The following is a 17,847-nucleotide window of genomic DNA, read 5'->3' as shown; positions in this document are numbered from 1 at the left end:
ACTGATTTACACTAGCAAGGGATCTGGCCGTGCGAATGTAACTGAAGCTTAGCCATTACAACAGCCACTGAGTAAAAAGGATACCAGTGCCCTGGTGGGGAGGAGCAAGGACACTCATGCCTGTGCCCCTGCAGATTCCCAGCCATGTCCCCAGCTCCCTGGCTAGAAGAGACTGAACCCAACTCTACACACACACTGTAGTTGCATTCAGCAATCTTCTCCATAAGAAGGGTCCACACCAGAGAAGGAGTTCAAGTCAACCCTGTTAACACTATCCTCCCTGAGTTATGGCTAGAGAGCCTTGCAAAAGGATTTCAACCAATCAAGAATATAAGCAACCCAGTAACCACATGGGGAGAATGTACTGCATATTCCAACCACTTAAATGTTAAAATAAAATCAGTCCAGTGTCAGCCACTGCAATAAATGGTATATGACCATCTGTGAAATGTCACTGCAGTTTAAATATATTAGGGGACAGACTTGTGTCCCCCACCATGGGAATGCTTGCAGCTGGGAAGGGAGGGGAATGATAACTGCAGCCATTACAATGGTGTTAGCAAGACAAGAACATTTCCATCCTTGGACACAGCCCCAGGAGAATTTCAGATGGCAGAGAGTAATCTACACTGGAATCTGGCCAGATCACAAGGGTAAGAACCCCTGGCGTTGTGAAAAGGGCCCCAAGATCTTTATTGGCCACAGCAATTACATCTCAAGAATCAGCAGGCTTTGGAAAGGTGAGTAAAGCTCACTGTCCCTATTCCACAGACGGGGGAACTGACTGAAGCACTGACCAGGGCACCTCCCCCCAGCTCACAGAGCAGGCCATGGACAGAGCTAGAGGTAGGACAGCCAGAATCTCAGCATAACTGTTTGGGTGAAAGACAGTGACTCTCCTACTAATTCTGATATAGTGTTGGCAGTGCTGACTCAGAAATAGGAATATGGGACAGGGAAAGGCCTCTCAAGCCATTTGGTTCAGTCCCTGCCTTTGCAGACAACCATTTATCCAGAGTCCCTCAAATCATCCGCTCCAGCCCTTCTCACCTGACAATCACAAAGCACTGCACAAAGAGAAAACACCTACTGTGTGTTCAGGCAGGGGACCTAAGCACTGTCAATGCCCTGCCACTGCTGTGGCAGAGAAGCAGTTGCTAAGTTTATTCTCAGAAGATCCCCAAAAATCATGCCTCACACAGGACAGAAAGGCAAAACTCCCCTAGTGCTTCCCAATCTGGTCTGGGGGAAAAGTTTTTTCCTGACCCTAATTCTGACTTTTCATTTGATCCTGGAGAGAAGCACAACTCTCTAGCCAGATACCTGGGAGGTTTCTAAATATAAGTGAAAGAACAAGACTGCCCCAGTCCCCACTCCCACCTCTGGCTGTAATCAGTGTCCAGTTCTTCGGAGGAAGGAAGAGAATCCAAACCAAACCCACAAGCCTGTAAAGCATTCTAGAGGGAAACACAGTAGTGTCTCAAATCCCTGCCTCCCACCCCCTGCATCCAGCACCTTCCTTGCAGCAGCTCTGTCTGCAGCAGTGGGGATGGGAGAGGTTGGAAGAGCCTGGTTGGTGGCAGCACTTCATGCAGGGTCTATGCGCTGGCAAAACAGGGTGCTGTTGTGGGGAGGGGTCAGACAGGGTTAACTCTCTTGACTCCTCAAACCATTAGAAATCATCTTGTGTTGAGTCTAAGTTTGTCCTCAACCAATTTATAGTCATTTGATCTCATGCTGATGATGTTCTTCAACTTAAATAACTCATCTCCTTCCCCAGTAGCCACCCCATGAACATATTGCGAAAAAGTAATCATATCCATTCTCAACCTTGATTTGGCTGAGCTAGACAAAACAAGCTCCTTTAACTTCCTATAGGCTACTATTTCGCCATGTTTCTGTTTCTCTGATAATGTCTGGTTTCATGTCCCACACCAGGAGTTCCAGTTCCTCCATTTTAGTGCCCAGACTCCTTTCACTGATGTACAAACTTTACTGTTGTTTCCTCTTAACCTCACCTAACTTCCTAGTTTAAATATGTATGCCTGAAATACCTGTCTGCCTTTCATTTCTCTCCCCTTTCTTGGTATGCTTCTCTCCATGGCCTCTTCCTCATTTATCCAATTTCCCTATTGCCTCATTTTGCATTTTCCCAGGGTGGAGATTTTGAGGGTTCTTCCCAGCCTTCTCCCCTGAGCTCCTAATTGTTTTCTTATCAGTTGGGCCACTGTCATCTTAGAAGACTATTTCTTACTTACTGAAGTAGAGCCCGGCCCTGGAAAAAAGCCTTCCATCCATTAATGCCTCCTAATAATCAAACATCCCAAAGCCTTTCCAACTGCACCAGTCCTTGGGCCATTCATTAATTTTCATTATCTTGTTCTATCTCACTGAATATCACTTGAGCTTCTACCTCTTTTAGCAACTCCCCCAGTCTAGAAGAGTCATTCCTGATCCTTGTTAACAAGTATTGGCTCATATCATTTGGTCCTATGTGAAGAGCAATTACTCAACTCTTGCTTCTCCCATCACCTGTAATTCCACAATTTGTATCTTTCCACATCCTTCTCATTCTCCCAGCCTTCCTTTAGACTGGTCTATCTATCCTTACAAGAAAGTCACTATAACCTAAACCTGTCTTTTCTCAGAGTTTGATTTTTCCTTTCTTGTCTGCAGATACTGTCTTTTGTATCCCCTAATCCTTCTTCTTTCTTGACCTCTGCTCACCTACTAGCTCCCTTCTCTTTTTTCCTTTTCCCAGACTGATTCTTCTCTTCTTTCATGCCATCTTTCCCGCCTACCTAGGTCTTTCTTTTTTTCATTTATCCACACACTAAACTGATTGCTCAACTCTACTTAATTGCTTTCTTTGCTTGTTTCCATAGTCCATCAGTTCCCCTCTTGTGAAAGTCTATCTGGTAGCTCTGTGAATCTATGATCTGCTGGTGGGGCAGCTAGCAGTAAACAGTGAGCCCATGGCTGGGAGGGGATTCCCCTCCATCTGGAGGTTTGCTGCTAGCTGCTCCACCAATGGATCGGGGCAGGGGGCTGGGACCTGCCCCTCTCCTGCAACTCTTTCCAAGCCCTGGACCTTGACTGCCCTATTGGGGCACAGGGCTGGGAAAAATCTGCAGGGCTGGGATCTGCCCCTGACCGAGACAGTTCCTGGAAAGCCCTGGACTGTGCAGTGAAGTCTGTACCTGCAGCCTGGAGGTGGCTGGGGACAGTCCTGCTTTGGACAGTTCCCAGCCAGGTCCAGGCTTCACATGAAGACTTCCCTGCGCAGCCCTGGGCTGGCCAGGAACTTTCCGGATCAGGGACAGGTCTCAGCTAGCTCCAGGCTGGGCAGAAAACTCTTTTTTTTCTTTAAAACAATCATTAGAAGGCAGCACCAATGAGATCTAGAACATAAGAACTGTCGTTTACTGGGTCAGACCATAGATCCATCTTGCCCATCACCCTGTGTCACAGAGTAGCATAGAATGGATGCTGAAAGGGCAAGTGAACTGGGTCTGACCAGGTTTTTTCCACTGTGCCTCTCTCACTTGCCAGCTCCAGCATTTACTGTCCAGAGGCTGTATCCCTAACTCCTGTGCTCAATAGCTACTGGTGCTCCTTTCCTTCAAGAATGCAGCCAATCTTTTTTTTTAAACTGGCTGAACTGTCAGCTTCCACAACACCTGGTGGCAAGGAGTTCGACACTGTAACTACATGCTGCATGAAAAAGAACTTTCTTTGGTTAGCTTTAAACCTACTGGTTGTGTCTACACAAGATGCTTTACTGTGCAGTGGACTTAATCACTGGGTTCGTCTACACATGATGCTATGTTGCTGTAGCAAAGCGGTACAGTGACATAGCATTGGTGGTCACAAACCATGATGCCATAGCTATGTCACCATAGCAATATGCTCCCCTGTTAAAGCATGTCACTATGCTGATCATGTGCCTAAAAATAACTATGAGCAGTGCATATGGCGCAGAACAGGGTGTTACTGCACCATCTTTTAATGACAGCACAGTTACAATGGATTCCTTAAGGATCTGCTCCATGATTTTTCTGGCAACTGAAGTGAGGCTGACGGATCTGTAGTTCTCTGGACCCTCTTTTTTCCCTTTCTTAAATATGGGCACTATATCTGCCCTTTTCCAATTGCCCGGGACCTCTCCCGATCGCCATGAGTTTTCAGTGATGGCCAGTGGCTCTGCAATCATATCAGCCAACTCCCTCAGCACCCTTGGGTGCATCCTGTCCAGTGCCATGGACTTATACACATCCAGTTTTCTTAACAGTCCCTAACCTGTTTTGATGCTGCAGTTGGCTGCTCACCTTCTGTGTCCAGTTTTGGGCTGAGCACTACAGAAAGGTTGTGGACACATTGGAGAGAGTCCAACACAAAGCAACAAAAATGATTAGGGGGCTGGGGTACATGACTTTTGAGGACAGGCTGAGGGAATCGGGCTTATTTAGTCTGGAGAAGAGAAGACTGAGGTGGGATTTAATAGCAGCCTTCAACTACCTGAAGTGGGGTTTGAAAGAGGATGGAGATAGGCTGTTCTCAATCGTGGCAGATGACAGAACAAGGATCAATGGTCTCAGGATGCAGCAAGGGAAGTCTAGGTTAGATATCAGGAAAAAGTTTCTTACTAGGAGAGTAGTAAAACACTGGAGCAGGTTACCTAGAGAGGTGGTGGAAGCTCCATCCTTGGAGTTTTTTAAGACTCAGCTCATGCAGGTGAGAATGTGTGGTCCTACCTCTTTCTCCACCTGACCCCAAGAGGAAGGCCAGCCCAGCGTTTGGGGCACTGGCCTAAATCTTAGGAAACCAGGATTCAATTCCTTCACCTACCACAGGCTCCCTGTCTGATGCTAGGCAAGGCATTAAGACTCTGTTTTTTAAAGGTATTGAATAATAATCCTACACAACACTGCAAGGCCTAAGTGTCTTAGATAGCTAGGACTCATTTTCTAAAGTGATTTCAGCACTTGACTGATTTTCAGTGAGACTGGAGTCCTGGATACCTAAGGGCCCATCTGTAGTGCTTCCATAGTCGTCGCAAGATCGCTGCTGAGCAACAAGCCTTGTTTGCCCTCTGCAGTCTCTGCTTCCTGAAAAATGTCATGTGATTGCTTGCTACAACATGACCAGGGAAGCTTTCAGGGTCCTGGTCTTTGACAGGCTCCCAAGGGCTCTTTGCCACTTAGGCCTTGTAATGGTGAATTGAACAACCCTGACATACCATTAAAATCTGGACCTTCACCTGTGTGGGCCCTTCTGTGTAAGGACAGGCGTGTAACAGCACTGGAATGCCTCCCTGGAGTGTGTGAGAGTAAAGTTATTAAAGACAATGAGGTACTGACTGCAGTGATGATGCTAACACAGAGAAGTCCTTCTCTTTGGGTGTTTCTGGTGAGAGAAGGAGGCAGTACTTGCCCACTGAGATGGCTAGCTGTGGGAAGGTAGTTCAGTAGGCAGGGAGAGAAAGTTGCTGGGAGATTTCCAAAGCAAGGTACAGCTGACTTCTGACCAGGTTAGCTATCAAATTAGGCTGAGCTGTAATAGCCTTTTCCCTATTATTGGGCCCAGGGCTGGGAGGAACTTACCACGACTGGCTGCAGGAAGGTGATGAAGGTGCAGAAGCGACCCCGCTCTTCAATGAGGGCCTTGCGCACAGCCTGTTTCTCAGTCTCTTCCAGAAGGAGGTACATGTCATTGACATCTTGAAGGGCATTGTCCAGCTGGGGCTGCAGGTCCCCCTTCCCTGCAAGGGAGATAAGGATAAGGCGATATTGTCCCTTTTCATTCCTAATCCCAGAGGCTTCTTCTATAGAACCTGAAGCCTTCAAGTGAGTTTCCGTTAATAAAGCCTGCTTGTTTTCACTGCTGTCTACATGCCACCAACTACAGGACAATGAATGAGGACATGGGGGTATCAGCCCTTGGCCAAACACCACAACATTTTATATTAGCAGCCTCAGACAATGAGTCTTACTAGCATCATGGCTACTGTATTTATAAACAGAAAGAAGTAGAAGGGGGTAGGCCACATACCCTATGAACTTTGGAATAAGGGGGTAGGCCACATACCCTATGAACTCTGGAATAACCACTTCCTGCTGAGGAAAGCCCTTTCAGGCAAACCCCATTCATTCTTCCATCATAGGTCCCAGCATGCTGAAGACCCAAACTGAGGGCCCTGTGTGGGAAAAGGCTACAAGACTCTGAATCTAACATTATTTCAATGGGGGAGTTGTTGTGGAATAAAAGCCAAAGGCTGGCTTTTGTTCAGGATTCCCCCTCTCCCCTCCCCACCCCAGGGTCCCAGGAGGCAGGACATGGAGACCATATGGTGGTAGGTTAGCTCATCATGAGCCACCCCGCCAGCATGACATATAAAACAGGCCTCAGTGGAGCTGTATTTGGGATGATAGCTTGTTCAGACCTACAGGGCTATGAAGGAGCCCAGCAGATGGGGGCAAACAATGCCTCTCTTTGTGCAACAGGGTTCTAAGACCTCCAGCCTCCATGTACCTCTTCACTGACTCCTTTCTACTTTGGTTTTCACAGCAGCAACAGCTGTGGGAAAGGACTGCAGGAAAGTATCATTTCAGGCTGTACCTTTGGAGTCTTCCACTCCTGCCCATCCACCTGAGTGATTTTGGTTCAAGATGGACAGAGCCCTGGTTGGCCCAGTTGGGTATTGCACCCAAGCCAGTGTCAACCTCCATGAGACATGCTAGCTCTTTAGAGTGGGCAAGGTCAAGACATGAGCCGAAAGGAACAGATCTTCTCTCTGCTCCTCCCAAGTCTATGGAAGTTTCATACTCACCTGGTTGTAGCTGCCCTTCCCAGACCCAAAACCCACCTGCCCCTCCCCCACCCTACTTTGCCCCAATATTTATAAACACGCATTTAAATTCATCCCTGGGGAAGCTCCACTGAGGCCCATGGAGTTACACTTAGGATGAATTTGGTTCAAGAGGTTACTACTGCCTCTTGTAGCTGGATAAGGGCATAAGCTGGCAGGGTGTGTACAGCTCAGAGGGTTTGAGTGAGTCAGTTTATCAGAGGGAGCTAAAGTGTGACACATGCAATGGGAGCAGAAATTCAAAGGTGTTACCTGAAGGCAGGAACATTACACACACATGTACAGACACAGAAAGCAAAGCAGAGGCCAAGAAGCAAGCGCCTTTAGGTCAGAGGTTTCCACAAAGTCTGCCCAGCTGAGGGGCCACATGGTAGCCTTAATGAAACAGAGCAAATGGCCACTGCTGACATGTTCAGTATGGAAGGGCATCCCATGAGGATTACAAATCCCATTATACAATGCTCAAGTTGTTCCAAGAAACCTAGGCTGAGCCCTGGATCCAGGGTTCTGCATTCCACATGGCTGCCCATCATTAGTGTTCAATAAGAGAGGGCTGATGGCACTGCTTTGGGCACCTCTGCCTAGGCCATAAAGACACAAGCTCCAGTGAATTCCAACAAACCTCCCACCACCACAACTCCACATGCAAGAGAAGGCAAAGCCAGACAACCGAGAGGCTTGGTGGGTGACAAGGATGTGGGGGAAAGGGAGGAGAAAGACGGTGACATGATGGATTCCTAGGATGAAACAATCAAGAGGGCGGCCAGGTGGCTTGGCTAGAGAGAGATACCTGACAAGACAGCAGGTGAATGCTGAGATCTCACAGCAACAGGGGCCCATCAGCTCTGCTCAGTGGGCAGACACGATGAAAATACCAGGCTTATAGGAGTGACAGAAAACAAGTTTGTGATAGTTCAGAATCCAGGCATAGATCCCAGGCTGAATGTCCCATGTGTCCTCTAAACTGGACCACACCAAACTCCCAGAACCTAAACATGCCTGCTCCAAAGGGTGGGCTCCAGATTCAGAGTGGGGAGGAGGGTTGTCATGGGCTAGCACCTGCTTCCTAGTCATGGGCACACGGTTCTGGTCTGGGCAGTTTGAAATGGGGAGCCTCTTAACAGCAGCCTCGTGCAGAGGGTTGTGTGGGGTGTTTCTGACCCACAGAGATGGCCTGCTTTTTCAGTTGAGAGGGCCTGGAACCACACTCCACAATCCTGCTGGGGCAAACACATTGAGGCCAGGTGGTGTCTGAAAGGCTGTTTCTTATTTGTTCCTAAGGGAAACACTTAGTCCTTTGACATCAAATACCCAGGGAGGGTGAAGTGGGGCAAAGAGCCCTGGAAACCTTTTTGACGAATAGCAGCTGCTGAAGATGAAGACAGAACTGCAGGGAAAAGGGAGCTGTCCTTTAAGCTCCTGACCCCATTTTAAAATGGCTTCCCTATCATCAGTGGGGCAGGAAATGTGCCACTTGCTAAGACAGAGTGGGGCTTCCTCAGTGAAGGGATCTCAGCATTCACCATGTAGCTTAAAACATGTTAACCCTGCAGGAACATGAGGGGAGAGAGAGAATGGAGAGGAAGGCAGGGCTTGAAATGAAACCCAGGTCGCTGGACTTGTGGGGGCTGGGGTTTGACACTCCATGGGGTGCCCATGTCTTCTGGGTCTCGAATGCACTAGGGATGTCTGTCTTGATAATGGACTCATTTTAGAGAGGGAAGGGCCTGCAGACAATATACTATCAAACACAGTGGCTCCAATTGCTGGGGGTGGGACATGACCTCCATATCGCAGAAGGCTGCCTCTCCCCTGCGTATGGATGGGGCATTCCTTTCCTGCTCCCCTGTGGGGTGGGGGAAGAGAGGGTTAGAAGCAGTCTTCCCAACATCCCCCAGCCTCAGGTCCCAAAACCTGCCCACCTGTGATGACCATGGCACTATGGCACTATAGAGGGGACAAAGAACCCATCTAGGAGAGACAAGAGTGGATGGGCACATTGTGAAGCAGCTGCTTCTGCCTTTCTGGAGTGACCCCTGCCTCTAGGCCCCAGTACAGCAAAGGTGGTTTGCCTTGGGTTTCCATGATAGCCGCCCCCACAATGCCTGTGTTGTGGCTCAGCCAGGTGGGCAAAAGCAGGCCATCCTAGCCAGCCTGATACAAGGCAGCAACTGTCTAGAACACTGTAAGTCTTAGAGGCTTGTTTCATTTCAAGCTCTGCTGAAGAGGGGAACACAGATAAATACAGCACAGATACTAGTGAAGGGGTGAGAGTGGAGGGTTTGCAGGGAGAGGGCTGGAGGAAGCTGGGTTGACGCTTGACTTACCAAGTAGCTCTACAGGAAGGATGTGGAAGGGAGGAAAGAGAAGAGAGAGGGAGACAGAGAGAAAGAGAGAGAAAAGAGAATGTGTGAAAGATAGGCTGATGTACAGAGAGTCATCACATTAAGATTGGGGGCCTCTGCCCCACCCACCCCACCAGGCCCAGCTGGCAAATCAGCCCCTCCTCCCCGCAGACTCTAATTCCATCTCCGTGCTGCTCCCAGCCTGGGCGTGGACATCACAGTGAGCCCTGTGAATGACAGGCCACTCTCCTGCCTGTGGGGCATTTGATCACAGATCTAACTGCTTGCTCTTCCTGTGCTGGGTTCTACAGCTTATCAACAGCAGTAATAGTGCTACCTCTGTGCTCTTTACCCTCTTGCCTGGTAGCAGTCAGGAGGAGGGATTACTTGCAAGAAGTGGACTGGGCTCTTTCTGCTTGAAGAGGGAATTTTATGGGCACTTCTTTATCCAATTATTGCTGTTTTGGTCACAAGTCTCAGCTGGGGATTAGCACCCCATTGTGCCAGACCCATGCACATAACCCGCCAGCAGCTTTGGGACCCAGCACTGAATTGGGTACTGCTCACCTGATAACATCCTCCCTGCAGGCCCCTGTTAACACCCAGCTGGGGCTACCATGGCATGGGCTTCTCACATCCGTGCCTGTCAACACTACCTCAATCCCCACTCCCAGGACTGATGGTGCCAGTCATAATCCTCCACTACAGGTTCAGGGGAGGGTCAAAGTTGAGGAGATTCAATCTGAGAACAAAGTTTCCTGTTTCCTGGAGACTGCTACATGAGATATGTATATCATCAGTAGCAGAATTCTTCTAACTGGACCCAAAGGACAGAGGGACTCTAAGGTCACAGCTGTCAGGCACCATGAATGCAGCAAGCTTACTCACCCACTGCACCCCCTAAAAAGATGTGATTCACCATCAGTGCTCAGAGGTGAAGAACTAGACTATCTGCTGACCCTCTGCCTTCAGGAAGGCTAGTAACAATAGCATAGCCTTGCTCTTGCCTAGCTGAACCTGTGAGCTATAACAGAAGTTAGCATGCCCACCACTACTGATCCAGCCAGCTCTGGGATAAAGCAGCTACCTGCTTAGCAGTGTACACCATAAAATCCCTAGACGGGAAGGGGCCTGGGGGGTGTGGGGAGGGGTCAGGCATCAGCAGTATTGTGGCCAAGCTGAAGAATTCTTTAAGCCAACGCTAAGCCCCTACCCTCAATGGATCGCTGGGCTGCCTCTGGGCTGAGGGGCCACGCTGTGGCCCAGACTCTTTTTCATTAAGGAGCCATCAGTTAATGCCCCATCTCAAAAGCGTAATGAACCCCCCACCACCATTCTTTGCAGGGCTGAGGAGTTCCCAGGGTGTGACACCAGCCCTGACCCAAGCTCAAGGGGGACAGATCCCCTTCCCCCTAAGAGCACAGCCAGGGCCTGGCAAGGCTCTTACCTTTGCGGGCTTTCTTCTGCAGCTTGAGCGTGTCAGAGGATTTCTTCTTTATCTCGTGGCGGGCACGCTTATATTCTGGGGGCACAGGATGAATCATGAAAGATGCCACATCGCCACTCCCCTATGCTATGTTGCACCCCTCCTGCCCCATATCACAGGGTCTAGATTGTCTCTCCTCCACCCTTCCTCCTTGCTGTGCTCTCCCCAGCCACAAGGCCTCAATGCTACTATGGCATATCCCCCACCACCCCTCCCACTGGGTATGGTAAGCACTCGCTCATCCTTTTCAGAGAGACTGAAAACTCCCTATGCCCAGGACTCAAGACATTTCCTTCATGCTGCTCATGTGCTCATGACCTTCCCCTCCTAATCTTCATCTGCTCCCTGAGAAATTGGCACCACTAGCCCCAAGAAACAGCATCTCCCCTCCCCTGGATACAGCTCCACCCAGACTCTTCCCCTTGACGCTGTCCCCACTCCTGGGGATACCATGCCCCTACTCCTCCTCCCCTTCCCTGGATATAGCATCCCTTTTTGACTGCATATAACATCCCACAAGTCAGCAGGTCCCCCAGCCTCAGGGGACAGCACACCCATCCCTCTCCTGGTTTGTACCTTTTGCATGGTCCTTGTCCAGCTGGTTGGCAGTTTTCTTCCAGTCTTCGATCCTGTCCTGCAGAGGGTTAATAAGACTCTCCATCAGGGCACTGGAACAAGGGAGACACAAAGAGAGCAGGGGTTACAGAGACCCCCACATACAGGGAAAGGGGGCAGAGGCAGGAGCAGGCACCAGAAACGGACAAGGGCAAGCACCGGCATCCCAGCCGGACACTTGAAGCACTGTTGGAAAAGAGCTCACAGTGCCAGAATCCCAGCAGGCGTGGGTGGATACAACAGTTCCAGAGCACCGACTGGGAACTGTTGGGAACAGCTCCTTGCATGACAAGTGAGAGGCAAAGCTAACACATCCAGAGGAGTGTTCTGGACTGCCACAGACAGAGAGGGTCTCAGATGTTGTGCCTAAAGCCTCTAAGGGGAGACCAGAGAAATCTAAGGGTTGGAAATGGAAGGACAGAGGAGATTGGCATGATATTGTACATAATCGCAGCAGTTGGCCTACAGCTGGTTTTGCAATGGGATCCTGTACACTTGCTAAGTTCTTGCTAGCCTGATTGTGCAGCTCAGGGTGGAATTTCACCCTGGCAGCAGACGGATGGACGCCGCCTGTTGGAAGCTCTATTTTGCTGTGTAGGCACAGGGAGGGCTCATCCCATTGCATGTGTCTGGGACCATCTGACAGAAGGCGAACAGCCTCCATCTGTTTCTCTGAGACATTAAGGCCAAGATTTTCAAACCCTAAGGCCTAGCACTTGGCTCCTATTTCTATTTTTAGGCACCGAGTCACTGCTTTGCACTTCAAATGCATGGAACACTCTGCCTGCTGAACAAGGACTTCATTGAGTGCTCTTCATGTTGCTGGGTCAGAGCCCCAGGGAGGACCCCAATCCCCAGCTCTCTGGATGCCCATCACAATGTGAAGAAACTTAATGTCACCTCCTTCATCTTGGGGAAGGCATGGCTGAGGCTGGCAGACTTGTATCCCTTGGGCCCATTGCACTTACTTGGTGAATTGCCTCAGTTTGGCCTCGATGCTGCGGTGTCGCATGCACATGCGGGTCAGTGCAGAGCCAATGTCCCTTGTGGCCCCTGGAGGGAGACAAAATCCTTGTTACGGCAAAGTGCCACACACTGAGAGCCTCTTCACTGAACTGGAATGCCAGCCCCTTTACCTGGGCACTAGCCCCTCCCCATCTGTGCAAAGCAAAAACTATGTACTAAAGGCAAAGTGCTATGACCACAATCCATTCCTGTTGGGATCCACTAATCCAATACAGGATTTCCCTGAGGTTGCACCAAGCAAGACACATTCAAAGCCAAGTATGTCAGAATCAGCTGGGAATCATGCTGTGGAGCATTAAACACCCAGAGCTGGATTTCTTTGAGCAGTTGACATGGAAGAGATGACTATTTCTGTGCCCAAGTGAGAACATGCTGGGTGCACCCCCTGCTTTGCTGCATCTATGTATAGTATCGTGTGTAAAGTAAATAACAATGCAGCAGGGAGATGTAGGCCTTGTGGGGTTTGTAAGGACTGAAGCTATGGATCAAGCCTGTTGTCAAGCCCCCTGAATCCAAAATCCAGCCTGTTTTCCTGGTATCCTCAACTGGAAATGATCCTGAGATCTGCAGCAGCGGTTACTATAACATTGAGGGCCCAGGGAGCAGAGGGCTCAGCAGGCTAGAGGGGCATCCCATCTGCTGAGCATTCACTTCTGTCTGTTATAAGCTGGTCAGTATAAACCTTCTCATTTAGTCAAACACGGCTGATCATACCTGAAGCCAAATCACTGACTGTGAGGGAACTAAGAATCCCCCAGAGCTCTCAAAACCCCTGGAGAGTTGAGAGCTAAATGCATCCCTACGGCAACCCCACCAAGGTCACTGGTGTCACAGAGACAGATGGTTTTACCCCAAGGATAGATTTAACCCAGACAGTCTACTTTACTAGCCAAGTCTGAACTGCTATTATGCTTCAGGCTGCTTTTTCCCAGCTTTTCTTCACCAGGGAGTACTGCTCACCACTGGCCACCAGAGGACAGCCTGAAGCCAAGAATAGCTAGAGGTGGGCTGATCCTTGGTCAGCATCCCCAATTCCAGGCAGAGAGAGACCATGAGAAAAGGAGTGAGGGGAAGACCATTATGCCACACAGGCTGATTGGCAGAGACTGATGGGGAGAGGAAGACTGCCTAATCCCCCCTGGGCCATGCCACAGATCTCTTGCTTGGGAGAGAGCTCAGAGAATGTCCTCCCAGAGCAACCTGATCCAAGGTTTCTTTCTATCCCACCCCAGCAGCTGAGAGTTGATCAAATGGGGTGGGGGGCAGGGGTCCTGTAGGGAGAGGTCCCAGCTCAGGCTTAAGGATGGAAGGGATCCTGAGGTCAAGGGGCATAACCTTCTGGCCATGGACATGGGTGGGAGAGCTGAGTACTAGGAGGGTGGGTCTCAGTTTAGGCCAGTGGGCTGATGCTGTTATACCCAGAAGGGGGCACTGCTGGGGTCTGACTCAAACTTTTGAGACCTTGTGAATGTGTTGCTTAGGGGCTAAGACAACAGGATCTGGGAAGCACATTTATGCCAGCTGCCCACAAACTTCAGACTCCATCCATAGCCACGCACTGCCCCTGAGCTCAATCTTGTTCCAAAATTCAGCTTCAAAGGGGAACTGGAAGCAAAGTAGGGCACAGCCCATCTTCCTGTCCCACTCAGGATGAGAATTTGCCCTGTGCTATATTTCTCCTTTTTCCCCTTCACTGTGTCAGCCTGGCCCTCAGGGGTCTCATCCCATCAGCATCTTCCCTCACACCCTCCCTCCTCCTGCTCCTTTGCATCATACATAGTTCTGTTTTCACCCTTTTAAACCCTTCTTCCAATTAGTGCCAGCTTGCAACCTCATGCACCCTTCAGCTCTTCAAGGACTCTGCTCCTTCTGTCCATCATTCTGGCCTACAAGCCTAGGCCCCAGGACTTCACTGTCAGCACTGAGCTGTACCAACTCAGACCACATAGCTGAAGCAAGGAACAGATACAGATCCTTACGCTCCTGCAGCTCCCTTCACTGGACCACTGTAGCGTCAGCTGAAGAATTCTCATTCCACCTAGCAGAAGACAGCATCAGCCCAACTCCTCTGCCATATACCACATCTTGGTAGCATATTATAATCTTCAACCCTCCAACAAAGTGTGTCCCTAACAAAACACGCAGCTTGTGCTTTTTCAACAGCCCTTTCCCTGCTCCTGCCCTATACTACAAGCTGTTCAAGCTGTGGGCCTGTTCGTAAGGTGCTGTGTCTGCTCATCACGCTGAATAATAATCCTGCCAGCCTAACACGCTCTCCTCTAACTCCCCATTCCCAGAGCTGCCTACCTTTCCCCAGGGAGTGCACCTGGAACAACAAGCTAACATGCATCAAGGCCATTTGGGTGCAAAGGCTAATCAGTATAACCCTTCTGTCTTGGAAGTGCTTTTTGCCCATCAGCTGCTTGGGACCAGTGATTCAGCTGTCACATTTCTGCAGGCAGGGAGAGCTGTATGTGTGTGTGTGTTTTGAAGGACAGGGGACATCTTGTCAAGCTGCAACATGAGGTTTGACAATGAGATGCAATGTATGGATCTAGCAAAGGACTAGGAAAAACTCAGACAAAGAGAATACAGGGGGAGGTAACCTCCTGGACACAAAACTCACAAGCTGTTTAGATCCCTGGAAGAGACAATTTGGGCGTGGGTGGGATTTCTCTGGCTTATCCCTTTACTCATAACTCATGGCTCAAGGCTGGTTCTGTTACTCTGGAGCTCTGAGCTGCAGACAGCAAATGCAAATCCCTCACATGTCTGGGGAGAGTCCTGATGCTTCCTCTCCCACAACAGGCATCTACCACTTGGACTGAAAGAGAGCGCCTCTTGGCTGCAGTACTAATAGGCCCCATATGTTCCCTGTGACTCAGATACCAGGACAGGATCACTCCTGCTTCCAGACGGGGTATGTTATTCATTTGCATTATGACAGCAGCTGGGGCCTCATTGTGCCAGGCACCATGCACACATCATAAGGCAGATTCCTTGCCCTGACAGGCTCACCGTCCAAACAGGTGGGGTGGGTGTAGGGGAAATGCCTCCTGTCTTTTGGTATTTCCTAGTAGCCTCTTAAAAGCAGGCAAAGCTTGCTCAGATTCTCCACTGGGTCTTATGGAGGGGTGGTGGGGGGAGGAACAATATGTCTCCTCATTGCCACCTTTGGGCAATGGCTGTGTGTGTGCGCATGCATGCGAGATGACTATCATCCTGGGTTCACACACTGGGAACCCTCAGAGCCAGGAAGAGGAGTTGGTAAGAGGAAAAAGATAATACTTCCTAGCTAGGCCTGGGTCCCTCATGTCCTCTGTGAACTGGATACAAAGACCTGTAACCCAAATGGGTAGTGGGTTACCACATGCAAACTTCTGTTCCTGAAGACCCCACCAGCCCAATCAGCACAAGCAAGGCCATGGTTACTGTTGGGTCCCTGCTGAAGTCACCAGTGAATGTTTGGATTTAAATGCAGGATAGGTGTGAAAAAGTCTATCACAACTTACTATGTCCCCAAAGGGGACTTTGAAAAACAAGGCATGGGTGTTCTGCAGTGTAACATGGGCTGTTGTTCTACCTCTGGAGGGATGAAGCACTAGGTGTGGCTAGTGCTTAGATGAATCTTTGGGGAATACCTCAGTGCTGCCCAAAGGGAATTTGGTAAATCCCTAGGTGAAGCTGGGACTTTTACAATCGTTGTCCCCACAGAACAGATGGAGCTATCTGAGGATGTGTAACACTGTAATCGTATACATTCACTATAGATCCCTCTGTGCTGTTTTTAAGGGATTGGTGTCTATCCAGCTGTGCTGGCCACACTAGAGCTGGGATAATTATATTTTGCCTGACATGAACCTAGTGCAGACACAGCCTACCTCACAAAATTGTTGTGCAGTGCTTTCTGTTAAATGGCTGTCATGTTCCACCCCAGAAACAGCTGCATTCAGTACTTGATTTAATATCGGTAACTCCTCTCAATGGGAGCACAGTAGTTATGGAAAAAATACTATTTATTTTTCCTGTCCATCTCCTCCAGGTCAAACATAGAGCCCCTCTTACCATCTGTAGTTTATCAAACTGTTTATGACAGCAACTCCCCGAGCTTCGCAGAATATTGTCTAGTGCCTGCCAACTTCTCCTTATTTTCAACTCTGCATGCATTAAGTGCTCCCCTAAAGCTCCTTTTCCAGGTACATAATTGCTAGGGTTCCCACAAGATCACAGGGGATTATGAAACAGACCCATACCAATGAGAAAGATCACTTTTCTTTAGCAACCCACAGTTTGGGATGAGAAGTGGGTCAAAGGATTGGTATGCAGGATAACAAATGGAAGGAGAGTTGTCTACAAATGGCCTCTCCACTAGGACATGGTCCACACCTGCTATGGCCTTGTTTCTACAAGGGGGGAAGGTGCCATTTTAGAAGCACATTAATAGATGCCCTTGGGTTAGCACATGAATGGCACATGCCCCCAGGGGCTGGGGGGGCACAGCTGTGGCGGCAGGAGCCCGGTGGTGTAGAGCTCCTGCAGATGCCGCCACTGCTGTTGGCAGTGGGGGGTGGGGAAGTGGCGAGCGCTGATAGGAGCCGCTGGCAGTGTCAGCAGTGGCTAGAGGCAATCAGGGATGCTGGCACAGGATGCCAAGTGGCAACCGCCTGCAGGAGCTGCCAAAAGTGTTGGAGGCACCTTTTTGCAAGGGGTGCACTGCCATGTGTAGGGGGTGCATGTGCACCCATGTGCACCCCCTACACATTGCCCCTGGGTTAGCATGTTGTTGAGCAGAACTTTACCCAAGGAATACATGGACAGGCCTGCTAAAAAATTGCTGGCTAGCAGTGGTTAATCCCACCAAGAGTTAGGCAACACCAACAGGGCAGCATGAGCAGCTTAGCATCCTTCAGGGGGAAGCCACTGGAGAGACAGAGACCATCCAGGGAGCAACCTCAGGTTATGAATTTGAGCCATGAATCATATGGCAGAAATTGAGCAAATGCTCTTTTCCCACCTCCCCAGAGGGGGGCTCTGGGATGTGGACACAGCAGGGTCCCATTAGCTAGGTCTGACTGGAGGATCTCTCTGGTCATAAATTTCCTCAACTGGTGAAGGAAGTTCCAGCTGCTGCTGTTGGCCATTTCCTATTGTGTCAGCATTTTGAAGAGTTCACTGTTGGTAAGTGATGGGCCCCATGCTGGCGGTAGCACGATTCGCCCATATTGGCAAGGGTCTGTTTGGAGTTCAGGGCTGCTGGAGAAGGGGGGAAGGACAGGGAGACAGGAGCTCTGATTGACTCTGCTGGGCCTTGAGGGCCGCTGGTTTGGCTCAGGGAACTGGCCACAGTCACCACAAGGGCTTGTCTGTTTGCTTTAAAAATACAAATAGAAGCCTCATCCCAGCAGACGGGGAGTAGATGCAGGATGCCAGGGTGGCAGACGTCGGGTCCATTTCTGGGAAAGAGAGGGCTGCAGGGAGTGCAAGAAGGAGGGGGCAGGGATAGGGAA

The 17,847-nt window shown here is 49.8% G+C and overlaps 1 protein-coding gene across 6 annotated transcripts in view; it reads right to left on the bottom strand.

Moving 5' to 3' along the window:
- Nucleotides 1-17,847, bottom strand: part of MTSS2 (MTSS I-BAR domain containing 2) — a 104,404-nt gene that overhangs the window by 17,974 nt on the left and 68,583 nt on the right. For all 6 annotated transcript variants that reach the window (XM_090062502.1, XM_090062503.1, XM_090062504.1 and 3 more), the window contains exons 4-7: nt 12,283-12,367; nt 11,276-11,367; nt 10,661-10,735; nt 5,604-5,761 (exon numbers count right to left, since the gene is read on the bottom strand). In XM_090062502.1, coding sequence (XP_089918628.1) covers nt 5,604-5,761; nt 10,661-10,735; nt 11,276-11,367; nt 12,283-12,367 — 410 coding nt within the window. The remainder of the gene's footprint in view (nt 1-5,603; nt 5,762-10,660; nt 10,736-11,275; nt 11,368-12,282; nt 12,368-17,847) is intronic.

This window comes from Crocodylus siamensis, chromosome 9 (genome assembly GCF_052110815.1).
Source record: "Crocodylus siamensis isolate JL-2025a chromosome 9, ASM5211081v1, whole genome shotgun sequence".
NCBI classification, from domain to species: Eukaryota; Metazoa; Chordata; order Crocodylia; family Crocodylidae; genus Crocodylus; species Crocodylus siamensis.
This window is presented reverse-complemented; position numbering and strand designations above follow the sequence as displayed.